Raw genomic sequence first — 12175 nt, 5'->3', positions numbered from 1 at the left:
GTTTTTGTGGCTCTAATTTTTTTTTCTAATTTTTAAAAATCTCCTGCCTTCTATCTGGAATTTTCCTTCAGCCTCAAAAATAATCTTTAGCGTTTCCTCTAGTGTGGGTTTGCTGTTTACAAATTCTCTTGGCTTTCGGTTGATTAAAAATATATTTATTCTTTATTCTTAAAGGAGAATTTCACTGAGTATAGAATTAAGTTGGTAGTTATTTTCTTTTAGCAATTAAAAGTTGTTCCACTATCTTTTGCCTTTCATTGTTTCTGTTGAAAAGTTGTCTCTCAGGAATTCTTGTAAGATTTTTATATTTGTCTTTGGTTTTTAACAGCTTACTATGAAGTACTTAAGGATAGATTTTTTTTTTTCCTATTGTGCCAGGCTTCTTGAATCCTTGATTTTATATTTTTAATCAGTTGTAAGCATTTCTTAGCCATTACTTCTAATATGATTTTTACCCTACTCTCTCTTTCTGGAAGTCCGATTACAGGTATGTTAGACCTGTCCTATATATTTTATGATTCTTACCCTTCCTTCTATATTTTTAATCTTTTGTCTCTCCATGATTTATTTTGGTTATGTGATTCTGACCTCTCTTCTGTTCACTAATTCTTTTTTTAGCTGTGTCTAACCTGCTGTTAAACTTATATATTGAGTTATTATTTTCACTTATACTACTTTTCATTTCCCAGATCTGAGTCTTTCATCATAATTTCCAGTTTTCTCTGAAATTTTGTCTTTTAGCCCCTTGAAAATAGTAAGCAGAGTTGCTTTTGAGTTACTGTAACTCTTATATCTGGATCTTTCATGGATCTCTTTCTATTGCCTATTATTTTTGCTGGTTTTCCTTAATGTTGCCTGGTCTACTTGTGTGTTTGGTTTGTCATAATTTTGTGCCAGACAGTATTTATTAAATTGTTTACAGAAAGAATTTGGAGGTCTAGAACAATGATAGCTTCCTGTACAGAAGACTTCTATTTATTTGTGCCTGGTCCTGCATACACTAGTGATCCAGAATCACCTCAGTCCAATTTATCAACTGAGAATGTTCAAAGCTGAGCTGCAATCCCTTCAAAGGCGGCTTACTTCCAATTCAGCCTTATTTCTATGTTTTACCCATTGGGTTTCCAACCCAAAGAGATAGGGTGCTATAGGCCCCACTCTGGGTGGGCTCTGGACTGCGATCTGTGTCCACCCAGACCTCTGAGGTTGTTAAGAGGCCTGCTGTCAACCACTTCCCCTCAAGATGTGGCAAATGCTTTCAGAGGAGAAATGTCCCCTGATGCTAGCTTCCATCCTGCCCCAATATATGGCCTGGCAATTTTTCACTATTTCGTCATCCTTCTGTGCCTTCAAGCTGGTATCTTTTATATTTTGTCCAGCTGTTTCTGATAGACTTTAGTGGAAGAGTTGGTTTTTATTATATAATTTGCCAGTACCAAAAGCAGAAGGTGTCCATCCTTGATTAAATTTTTAAAATTCTTTTTATTATAGAGAATTTTGAACGTATACAAAAATAGACTATGATAACCATATGGGTTACAATAACCTATAACCCACTAATCTTTGGCAAATTCTGCCCTATCTACATTCCCGTCCACCTTCAGCCATTCTGTATTATTTTGAGGCAAATTCCAGATGTCACATCGATTCACCTATAAATATTTTGGTGTAGCCCTAAAAGATAAGGAATTTTTTTAATCAAAAAATCATAAATATTTAAAAATAATAAAACTATTATCACATTTAAATAATAGCAATTCCTTTCTTTTTTTAAAAAAATTTTTATTTATTATTTGCTTAGGGGAGAGGTAATTACATTTATTTATTTATTTACTTTTTTATTCTAATGGAGGTACTGGGGATTGAACCCAGGACCTTGTGCATGCTAAGCATGTGCTCTCCCACTTAGCAATACCCTCCTCCCTCTAATAGGAATTTCTTAATATAAAAAGTCCAATGTTCAAATTACTTTGCTAATTTTAAATGTAATTTATTCAGCACTGAGCTCATGGAGTTACTTTGTTCCTGAATCTCTAATATAGAGATTCTCTAGCACAGTTGTAAAAGTCTTTTTTGATTTGGTGAGTAACCGGCCATAAAGCTCCTCTTTACCTACCTAAAGTCTACCTAATCTACAGTGCCTGCGTTCAAGTCTCACTTTCTCCATGGAGCTTGCCCTGACCACCCCTCTGATCGCCTCAGCATTTATTATCTCTTCTCCTCCTGTGGCACTTGACCACATTATCTTGAATAATTTCTCATGATTGTAAACTGTGGGAGGATAGGGACATGTGTACTGTATGTTTTGTGTGTCAAACTGAGTCCGCCATTTTGTGGGGCACATAGCACCTGTCTAACTCAGGAATTTTGTGCAGGCCAAATGAGGTAATGTATCAGGACTTTGCTTATAACCTGTATAGCAAATTGTAAGGAACCATTATTGTTATTCTTTGCATTGTTAGTGGAACCACTACATGAATTCTAGATTATAACCTGTGTTCCCAGGACCGGTCACAGTGCCTGACAGTAGGCTTCCAATAAATATTGGTTGATTTAATTTATTATCTGAATGAGTTAAGTCATACCCTCATTCTTGTCTATCAACTAATATGAAATAGAATGATAAAGTTAATTACCTACAGAGAAAGGTTAAACTTTGCCAAACTTATTTAATTTATTTTTTCTTCTTCACAAATCTGATAGGTTTATCTCAACACGTAGTTACCAACTATAAGCAAGTAATTCAACTCTTGGAGGAGGGAATAGCAAACAGGTAACAGGTTTGTTTGTCACTATCAGTCATTCTTTCAGTCTCATTCTTCTTTGCTGTGTTCTCATCCCCCTTTGCAGTGTATACTTCTCTCTGCAGCTCTCCACATTCACAATCAGGAGGCCTGTCTCAGAAGAGTAACGTATCTCGGGTGAGGGCTAAGATTCAGTGCCCTTCTCACTAGTGCTGAAGCTGGAGTTTGTTCTGGATGTAGTAATACTAGGCAGTGTGCCCAGAGAATTACTCTATGCTTTGTCTTATAATACACTTCTACTGTTTTGGTCAAACAAAAGATTTTTGCCTGCATTGTCCTGTGCCTGAAAGAGATGATATAGTTTAATATATTTTATATATAGTTTAAAATGTTTCAGAAAACCATTTTTCTTCTAGTTTTACATACTGTTAAGATTCCCCCAAAATGAATGTTTTGAATCTGCCATGAAAAACTAAGTGCCATACGCCCTCCTAAAAGCTATTTTAAATTATGATAATATTCCATATTTGTAGTTACTGTTAAATACCCAGAATGTTATTAATAGATGCCTGAAAAAAATAGCCTTTTTTACTTGAAAAAAATATGGAGGAATTTAGAGTATTCTGTTTACCCTATTAATAGTAGGTCTCAGTTAATTGAACATAAAAGAAGAAATTTAAATGTAACATTCTACTTCTTGGGTTTCATGGAACTATCCTAGAGTCACTGCTTCTGGTCTTCACAGTACCCTGAGTTCCTTGATCCTTAAGTTTCAGGCTTCACCTTTCCTTTTTACCCCTGAATCATGGGGTAAAATCCTGTTGGTCTCCTGAATCATGAGACCAGCCTCTAGATTTTAACTCAGTTTTCTTCAATTCTGCGACTTCTCTGAGAACAGAAGTCAGTGAGTTGGTCTTAAACTGAAGCAAGTTGACTTAGTTTAGATGAAGGGAAGACTCTCCTGCCTTGAAGGGTTAATATTGGAATTAAATTTTTAAGGGAGACTATGAATTCCATCTGGCTTAAGCATGATATTGATGTAATTCAAGATCTCATTTTAAAGCCCTTTCTGGCACTATAAGATTAATACTCAGTGTTTAATCATGACTTACCTTCTCTGTCTTTTTGACTTCTTTTTTTTTTTAAATTAAAAAATTTTCTTGGCAGTGAGGGTACTTAGATTTATTTATTTATTTATGTGAAGGTGCTGGGTATTGAACCCAGGACCTCATGCATGCTAGCACTCTACCACTGAGCTACACCCTCCCCACTGCGGCTTCTTCTCCAACAAGCTCTCTGTGTCCACTTGTCTTACTTAAATAGGTCTGACTGGAGGATATTCTTCCAGGTTGATGTTTTATTATCACTTTTCCATCTCTGATTATTAACTTCAATTGCTTGAAAAAGTTCTAACTGTGGTTTAGTATAAAGCTACACTCACTTTTGTTCTCAGATAGCAGTACCTAGAGCATCGCTTCTGCCCTCTTTGGACCACTCTCCTGACTATAATGGGCTAAATATGTATGTTTTGTGATTCTCACTTGTGCACCTCAGCACTAACATTCCTTGTGTTCTCCGTGGATTCATAAGGGCCCACCATGCATAAACAATCCTCGTCCTAATTTTCTTCCCTTAAATACACAGAATCACAGCGGCAACCCATGTTCATGAGGCCAGCAGTAGATCCCATGCCATCTTCACTATCTATTATACGCAGGTTGGTTTCTTATATTTGCTTAGATTTCTTCCTTCCCTTGCCCTATTTGACTTCTTTATTGTCTTCCCTTCTGCTTCTTTTTCTTTATTCCTACCCTTTCTTTTATAGGTCCTCTGATATGACTTAATATTATAAGTAGGACCTACACACAATCTACTAAGCTATTCACCCAGAAAAACACAGGCATTTCATAAAGACTAATCAAAGTATTTTCGACTTAAACTTTACTTTTAACATTTCAACATTTCAAAGTACTTTCATATCTATATGATCAGTCTGGGCATTTAAAGTGAAAAGCCAGATTGAAATGAAAATAAGCATTAAAATGAAAAAGTAGAAGATTCACTTCCATTATGATGGAGTGAGAAGTTTTACAAATCCTATCCCCAAAAAGCAAGTATAAATCTAGACAAAACTGTCAAAACAACCATTTCTCTGCTCTAGAAATAGACCAAAGGCATATAATAAACCAAAAAGTGTTTGTTCACAAGAACAGCTGAGTTGCAGGTGAGAACAGTGCAAATGTACGGTGTGTTCCCTTGGACTGCTCCCATCCCCACCCACGCCCCAATCTTTGTTAGTGAGGTAGTTTAGTCAGAGAAGGGAAAGTGGTGAAAACCAGCAGCTCTGTTGGTACCACTGCTAAGGGAGTTTACTTGATTTGGAGCATTGTCAGTTAAAATGGTGATCTTGGTGGCAAGTTAACAAGGAGATCGTTGGCTCCATTAGCCTGAAATTGTAGGTGTGTTTCAGGCAAGAAGTGAGCTGAAAGATTATCTGGGGATTTAACAGGGAGTTCTGGGAGATGATGACCATAGGGGCTTGATAAGATCTTCACATATCCTAGGTTGAACAGAATCTGTACACACATGCAACAGAGACTCAGTGGGCTCAATCCCCCCATACAGCGCTGACTGACAGAATCTGCAGATGTGGGCACACAAGAGGGCCCTGTGGCTAGTGAATGCTGGGGTAAACTTAAAATGGCCAGAACTTTTAGTGCATTCCTCAGCTCACACATAGATCCATCAACAGAGAATAAAAGTCCTGTTGGCTCAAGGTGTTTGATTGTGATTTCTGACCAATCCTTGGCTAAACCTTAAGCTATGCAGACACAGGATGGCCCTCTGGAAACCAAGTTAAAATTAAAAACAACTAAAGGAAAAAAACTAAACAGAGACCTCTTTGGCTGCATGTTGTAGAAGAGACAGATTTTAGAGATTTAGTCCAGGCAAGTTACCACACAAACAAAACAACAACCACTGCTACCTTCAAGAGGAAAAATCAGAATCCAGAGTTGTTAGAATGTTATCTAAAATGTCTAGTATTAGGCACATAAGGAAGTACAATCCATGCTTAGGAAAAAAGAAAAATCAGTCAATAGAAACTGACTCCAAGTGCTCCACATGTTGGATTTAGCATACAAAGACTTCCAAGCAGCTAATATAAATATGTTCAAATAATTAACCAAAAACATGATGTGACTCTAAGGAGTTTCAATGAAATGATAGAAATTATTTTAAAAGGAGGAATTCTGGAAATGTACAATAATGGAAATGAAAAATTCACTAATGGGACTCAAGAGATTTGAGATAGCAGGAGAATTAGTGAAGTTGAAGCTATACTAATAGAAATCATGCAATTTGAAGAAGAGTGAGTTAAAAAATGGAAGAAAAGTGAACAGCACTGCACAGACCCGTGGGACGTCAGGTGTGTCAACATAAGTGTAATGGGAATCCCAGAAAGAAAGAAGAGAAAATAGGCATAAGGAAAAATTGGAAAATAATGGCCAAAAACAATCACCAAATTTGTTGAAAAATCAGTGTACACTTTGTTCAAAAATTAACTCAGTCTGTATCATAGACAGTAATGTGAAACCTAAAACAATTAAATTTGTAGAAAATAACATGGGAAAACCTTTGTGACCTTGGATTAGGCGAAAGTTTTTTAGATATGGCACTAAAAACATAAAATGAACAAAAGAACAAATTGAAATTTGGAATTGGTCAAAATTTAAAACTTCTCTTTGAAAGACATTATTAAGAGAATAAAAATAAAAGCCACAGATAGGGAGAATGTATTTGTAAAACATGTATCAGATAAAGGACTTGATTTTAGAATATATACAGAACTCTCTAAACTCAATAATAATAAAACAACTCAAAAAATGAGCAGAAATTTTGGACTGATAACTAAAGAAAGTATACAGATGGCAATTAAGCACTTGAAAAGATACAAACATTAATTATTAGGGGAAGGCAAGTTTACACCAAATGAGCTATCACTACTACCCACCTTTTAAAATGGCTAAAATTAAAAAGAGTTATTATACTAACTATTGGGAAGATGTATAAGAACTGGAGTTTTTATAGACCACACTACTAGTGGGAATGTAAAATGGTACAACAACTTTGGAAAAGAATTTAACAGTTTCTTAAAAATTAAACTTATACCCACCGTATGATCTAGCCATTGCACTCCTAGGTATTTTAGCAAGAGAAAAGAAATCGTGTGTGCATAAAAAGACTTATACACAAATATTCATAGTGGCTTTATTTGTAATTACTCAATACTGGAAACAACCCAGATGTCCATCCAGAGGTAAATGGATAAACAAACCACTGTATATTCATACAGTGGAATACTAGTCAGCAGTAAAAATGAACTTGTGACACATGCCTCAACCTGGATGCATTCCAGAATAACTATGCACAGTGAAAGAAGCCAGTTATTGTATGATTCAATTTGTATGAAATATCCTGAGAAGACACATTTATAGAGATGGAACATTGGTGAGTGGTGGCCTGGCGTCGGAGGTAGGAATGGAGATTGATTGCAAACAGACTGAGAGAATTTGGAGAGTTATTGGAAATGTTTTAAAACTGGATTTTGGTGATAGATGCACAACATTAAAATAAAACAACAACAACAAAAACATTGGATTTAAAAAAAAAAAAAGGAAAAGTTGTTCTACTCTTGAGAACTGGAGGCCCCTGGATAGAACAGAGAGGCAGAGTCCTGCCCAGCAAGTTAATGTGCTGTGACTCAGATGAACAAGAGACAAACCCCCAGAGAGGCCTCCCCACCTGCTCTGGATCCCTACTGTTGAGAGTCAGAGCCTCCTGGAGGGGGAGGGGAGCATTTACCTGGTAAATTGTGCTCAGGAGAAATCTTGGGCATTTATCCACGTACTCTGTGGAAGTTTTACTTATATTTGTAATGAAGAAAGGACCCAGGGCTTACTGATTGTATCTGTTGGATATTAAGAACTCATCTGGTTCAGAGCACATTAGAATACAGATTTCTAGAGCGAGTTGGCTAAAAATCCAAATATCACCTTGGTTAGGAAGGTGTCGATGGGGAAAAGACAACACATTGTTCCAAATGACGAGCTTTAAATGTATTTTCTCCCTTAGGCAATCCTGGAGAACAACCTCCCCTCTGAAATTGCTAGCAAGATCAACCTTGTGGACCTAGCAGGCAGGTAATTAGGATTTCAAAGCCAAGGGGAATTACTCCCTTGACGGTGACCTCCTTCTTGCCCATTTTACAGGGCATAAACTTTTCCCAACCTCTTACACATTCCAGTCGTCCTGAGAAAATTACAAAAGAAAGGAATTGTTTGAATGCTAGGTTTAGAAATTATAGTTTTCTAGGGGCTGAAAAGTGCTTTCTCAGGGGTTCTCAATCATAGCTGCCCATTAAAATCAGCTGGACCTTTTAGAACTCCCAATGCCTAGGCTGTACTTCAGATGAAATAAATCGGATTATTAGTGGAGTCAGGGAGCGTGCAGGCAGCATAGAGCCAAGGTTGAAAAACAGTGCTCTGAGTTGAGGTGACTGAGTTAGCACGCCTTTTTCCTTTGATCTAATATTGATTTTATGCAGCTCTATACATGACTTAAAAAAAAAAACTTTAAAAATACTGTGACATTGGGGAGTAGGTACTGCCTTTTTAAGTTTTAGAAGGAAACATGAATTGTACTCATTTACATGTCCAAAAAGAAGCTCTCAGGAATAATGTGGTCAGAAAAAAGTATAAGATGAAATAAGGCAAACTTTCATATTTTAAAACTGCTAAATAATTAATATGGTACAGCACTCCCTTGAAAGCTTAAGTGCTTCCCGGAAGAAACTTTATCAGCCATCTAGAAGTGTGAATTTTTAATATTTCCCATTTACTTAAATAAGGAATTTGAAACCGTTAATGACACAGATACCATAAAGCCATTAATATGTGAAATTAAAACAAAGAAAAGGGGAATTGTATATACCAAAAAGCTATCCTAGTATCATGACTGTAAATAAGTATCACATTTTGCTAAAAGTGCTTTGGCAGCCAAAATAAAAACAGAAATGTAATGAGTTATTTTTATTGCCTAAGAAGCAGAAGAAAGCCAATTCATTACAAGATGGTAACTTTTTCTGGAACTGAATTCTAAAAGGAATTTATCATGTGGGTCTTTCACATAATATGCAACATAATGGACAGTGTCTTTCAACAGCATTGTTAGGATAGCGTCTTATTTGCTTGTGTTTTTGTTTTCATCAACTGTGTTTTAGTGAAAGAGCAGATCCCAGTTACTGTAAGGACCGGATTACGGAAGGAGCCAATATCAACAAATCTCTTGTGACTCTGGGAATTGTCATCTCCACCTTAGGTATTTTGCTGGTAGCCTGGATTATCAGAGTTCGGGGGACACTTTGGAAAATAAATTCATATTTTTTTGTTTTGTCAAAGTGAGATAGTAAAAGGTTCTTTTTGATAAAGTTACCTTCTGGTTTGGGGCATGAAAAATTGATATTCATGGTTTTAGAATACAACATGACCATCACCCCAGCGACCTCATTTCAGAAATAAGGGTGACTAAGAGGTTGTATGGTTAAAAGATTTCATCTCTTGAGTCCAAAGTCCAGAGGGCCCACATTTAAAGCATCCTATCATATGAAGAAAGGGATTAGGAAGTATGATGCTTAAGTCTGTGTTCTCCAACCTTTTTTTTTTTAAATACACTTGTTTCATACTTCCTTTTTTCTTCTGCTTTTACACTTTCATTGTTTTTTGTCTTTTAAGCCCAGAATTCTCAGGTATTCAGCTGCCAGAGCTTCAACAGCACAGCCAGCGATGGTGGTGACAGTGGGGTCCCTAGCTCCCCTTCTGGGACCAGCAGTGGAGGGGGACCCTCCCGGAGGCGGTCGTACATCCCGTACCGGGACTCGGTTTTGACCTGGCTGCTGAAGGACAGCCTTGGAGGCAACTCCAGAACCATCATGGTTGCCAGTGAGTGGGGATGCCAGAGCTGGTTCTGTGTTGGGACTGGTGCTCTGCCTCAGAGAAAGGGCCACGGCCGTTTCATCAAGGGTCTCATACAGCGTGAGCGATGGCAGCAAGGCAAGCGGTCATGGGCTGGGTCGGAAGGGCTTGGCGTGTTTTTTTAACTTTCTCCTTTACCTCAGCCGTGTCTCCTGCACACACTAGCTACAGTGAGACCATGAGCACGTTGAGATATGCATCCAATGCCAAAAACATCATCAACAAGCCACGAGTAAATGAGGTGAGACCTTCACCTGAAGTCCTGGCCTCGTGTAGTTGACAGGAAGTTCTCCTTTCTCTCATTGAGGTCTTTCTCATTGTACTCACCCCAGCTGCCAAACTTGTTCTCTCCATGGTCAGAGAGTGAAATTCTTGCCACTCGAAGAAAGATGATTTTAAAGTTTCTGTTTTAACTGCTTTTATTCTGAGTTTATGTTGATGTATGCCTTTTTTTCCTATGCAAATTGCAGTGACTTTTCTGTTTTGGGCTTAAAGGAGCACATGAGAAGTTCTTTAGTTTTGAAAGCTGAATGATAATGAGAATATTCCCAAAGTTCCTTGTCTGCTTTGCAATTTCAGTGAAAAGTTCCAGGACAGGAAATCACAAACTGGTGGCCAGACACACATAGCCCAGTATACATACCTTTGCATTTGTGTTCCCTGCCTGCCTTCCTGCTCTAGGACAGTGATTCTCAAACTTTAGTGTGTTTCAGGATCACTTGGAGGTTTTGTTAAACCACAGGTGGGTCCCAGCCCTCAAGAGTTTCTGACTTAATAAGTGTTGTTGAGGGACAGAATTTGCATTTCTGACAAGTACCTAGGTGAAGTTGATGCTGGTCCCAGGACCACACTTTGAGAAGACTGCCCAGAAGTTACCCCAAAGGAGTAATCTGCTTCTTCCAAACTAATTGCATGTAGCATCTCACAGCCATTCCAGACCTGATATCAATCAGTGGTGACTGAGTTCTTTGTTTCAGGATGCGAACGTAAAGTTGATCAGAGAACTCAGGGAGGAGATAGGAAGACTGAAAGCCATGCTGCTGAGCTTCGAGTTGGTATGTGGGCAGTCAGGATTTTTCTGTCCTCAGGAGCCCCTTTTCTTCTGCAGAGGGTCTGAGTCCTGCTGCCCTCTGTGTTCTCAGTGAGGTGACACTTGTGGGGCCGGGGAAAAAGCAGAGACAGGACGGGGACTACTCTGATTACCTGTGTAGTTTCGGATGGAGTGGGCACCCTCTCACTGTATCTTCTCTGCTGTCCAAAGGGCGTTTGCCTGAGTGGCCCCTGTTCTCTATGTGGGCAGATAGGGGGGCCGTGGCCCTCAAGAATAAATTTCCTTGAATTCTCCTTTGTACCAATCTGAGCCCAAATACTTGGGCTTCTGATTTGTTTCTGATTATAATTGTAAAGTCTTTTCTTCACTTACATCTCGTCTTCCTTCACAAGTGTGAGGGTGGGACCCACAAAGCACATCTCTCTCTGTGCAGAGAAACTTCCGTTCATTGAATGAGGGAAAGGATGAAAACCTGAAGGAGTTGGTTCTCCAAAATGAATTGAAGGTGGGTGTCTTGAGGGGACTCTGTTGTGCTTTACGTCACCTTAGTAACAGATCTGACCTTCCATTATTCCTGAGCCAGGACTGCTGAGCCCTCGCCAGGATAGAGAGCTTCTATCTGGAGACAGCTTTTGTCTCCGCTGAGCCTTGAGTTGGAGGATGTGTCTGTCTTAGGGCTGACGACTGGCTTTCTAACTCTGTTCTCTCAGGAGATCATAATTCCCTTGGGATAGTAACAGTAGCCTAGAAAAAAATTATTTTCCAGTCAGTAAATCAACTGAGTGACATATATACTCATTGAGCACCAAAGAGGTGCTTAGCATGATGCTGTAGGAGATACAAAGAAGCCCCTGCCCTCCAGTGGCTTGCAGTCTAGTTGGAAACACATTTAAAGAATGGTTAAATGTCATAACTTATGTGAGTTAGACAAGAATTGCTTAGGAAGGAAGAAATCATAATGGCCTGGAATTTTCAGTGCTGGCACCAGTGCTGGAGTTGGAACTTGAACTGGACCTTGAAGGATGGATAGATTCTGTTAGACAGGGAGAAGGGTGAAGCATCAGGGTGAGAGAGGGTTAACATAAGCAAAGCCATGGAAGGGAGAGACTGGGCTGGTGTGAGTGGAAGCACAGGGCATGAGGAAGACTTAGCCGGCTGGTAGAGAGTAGTGGAGGGAAGGTTAGGGCCAGTTAGGAAGTTTGAACTTGACATAAGCAGGATGAATCATGGCTTCTTGAACCAAGTTGGTGACATACTAGAGAAGTATATTGGGGAAATATGTATGACATTTGCGTATAGGATGAATTGGGGGCTCGAAGCAGAGAGACCAACAAGGAAAGAGACCCGCT

At 38.7% G+C, this 12175-nt stretch overlaps 1 protein-coding gene across 6 annotated transcripts in view; it reads left to right on the top strand.

Moving 5' to 3' along the window:
• The window catches only part of STARD9 (StAR related lipid transfer domain containing 9), a 114117-nt gene that overhangs the window by 58154 nt on the left and 43788 nt on the right, over window positions 1–12175 (top strand). For all 6 annotated transcript variants that reach the window (XM_032481393.1, XM_032481395.1, XM_032481398.1 and 3 more), the window contains 8 exons: window positions 2704–2773; window positions 4389–4461; window positions 7878–7945; window positions 9025–9122; window positions 9536–9742; window positions 9919–10016; window positions 10753–10830; window positions 11260–11331. In XM_032481393.1, coding sequence (XP_032337284.1) covers window positions 2704–2773; window positions 4389–4461; window positions 7878–7945; window positions 9025–9122; window positions 9536–9742; window positions 9919–10016; window positions 10753–10830; window positions 11260–11331 — 764 coding nt within the window. The remainder of the gene's footprint in view (window positions 1–2703; window positions 2774–4388; window positions 4462–7877; window positions 7946–9024; window positions 9123–9535; window positions 9743–9918; window positions 10017–10752; window positions 10831–11259; window positions 11332–12175) is intronic.

The sequence above is a fragment of the Camelus ferus genome, chromosome 6, assembly GCF_009834535.1.
Source record: "Camelus ferus isolate YT-003-E chromosome 6, BCGSAC_Cfer_1.0, whole genome shotgun sequence".
NCBI classification, from domain to species: domain Eukaryota; kingdom Metazoa; phylum Chordata; class Mammalia; order Artiodactyla; family Camelidae; genus Camelus; species Camelus ferus.
Note: the sequence above shows the minus strand (reverse complement) of the source record. Positions and strands in the feature narration are given on the sequence as shown.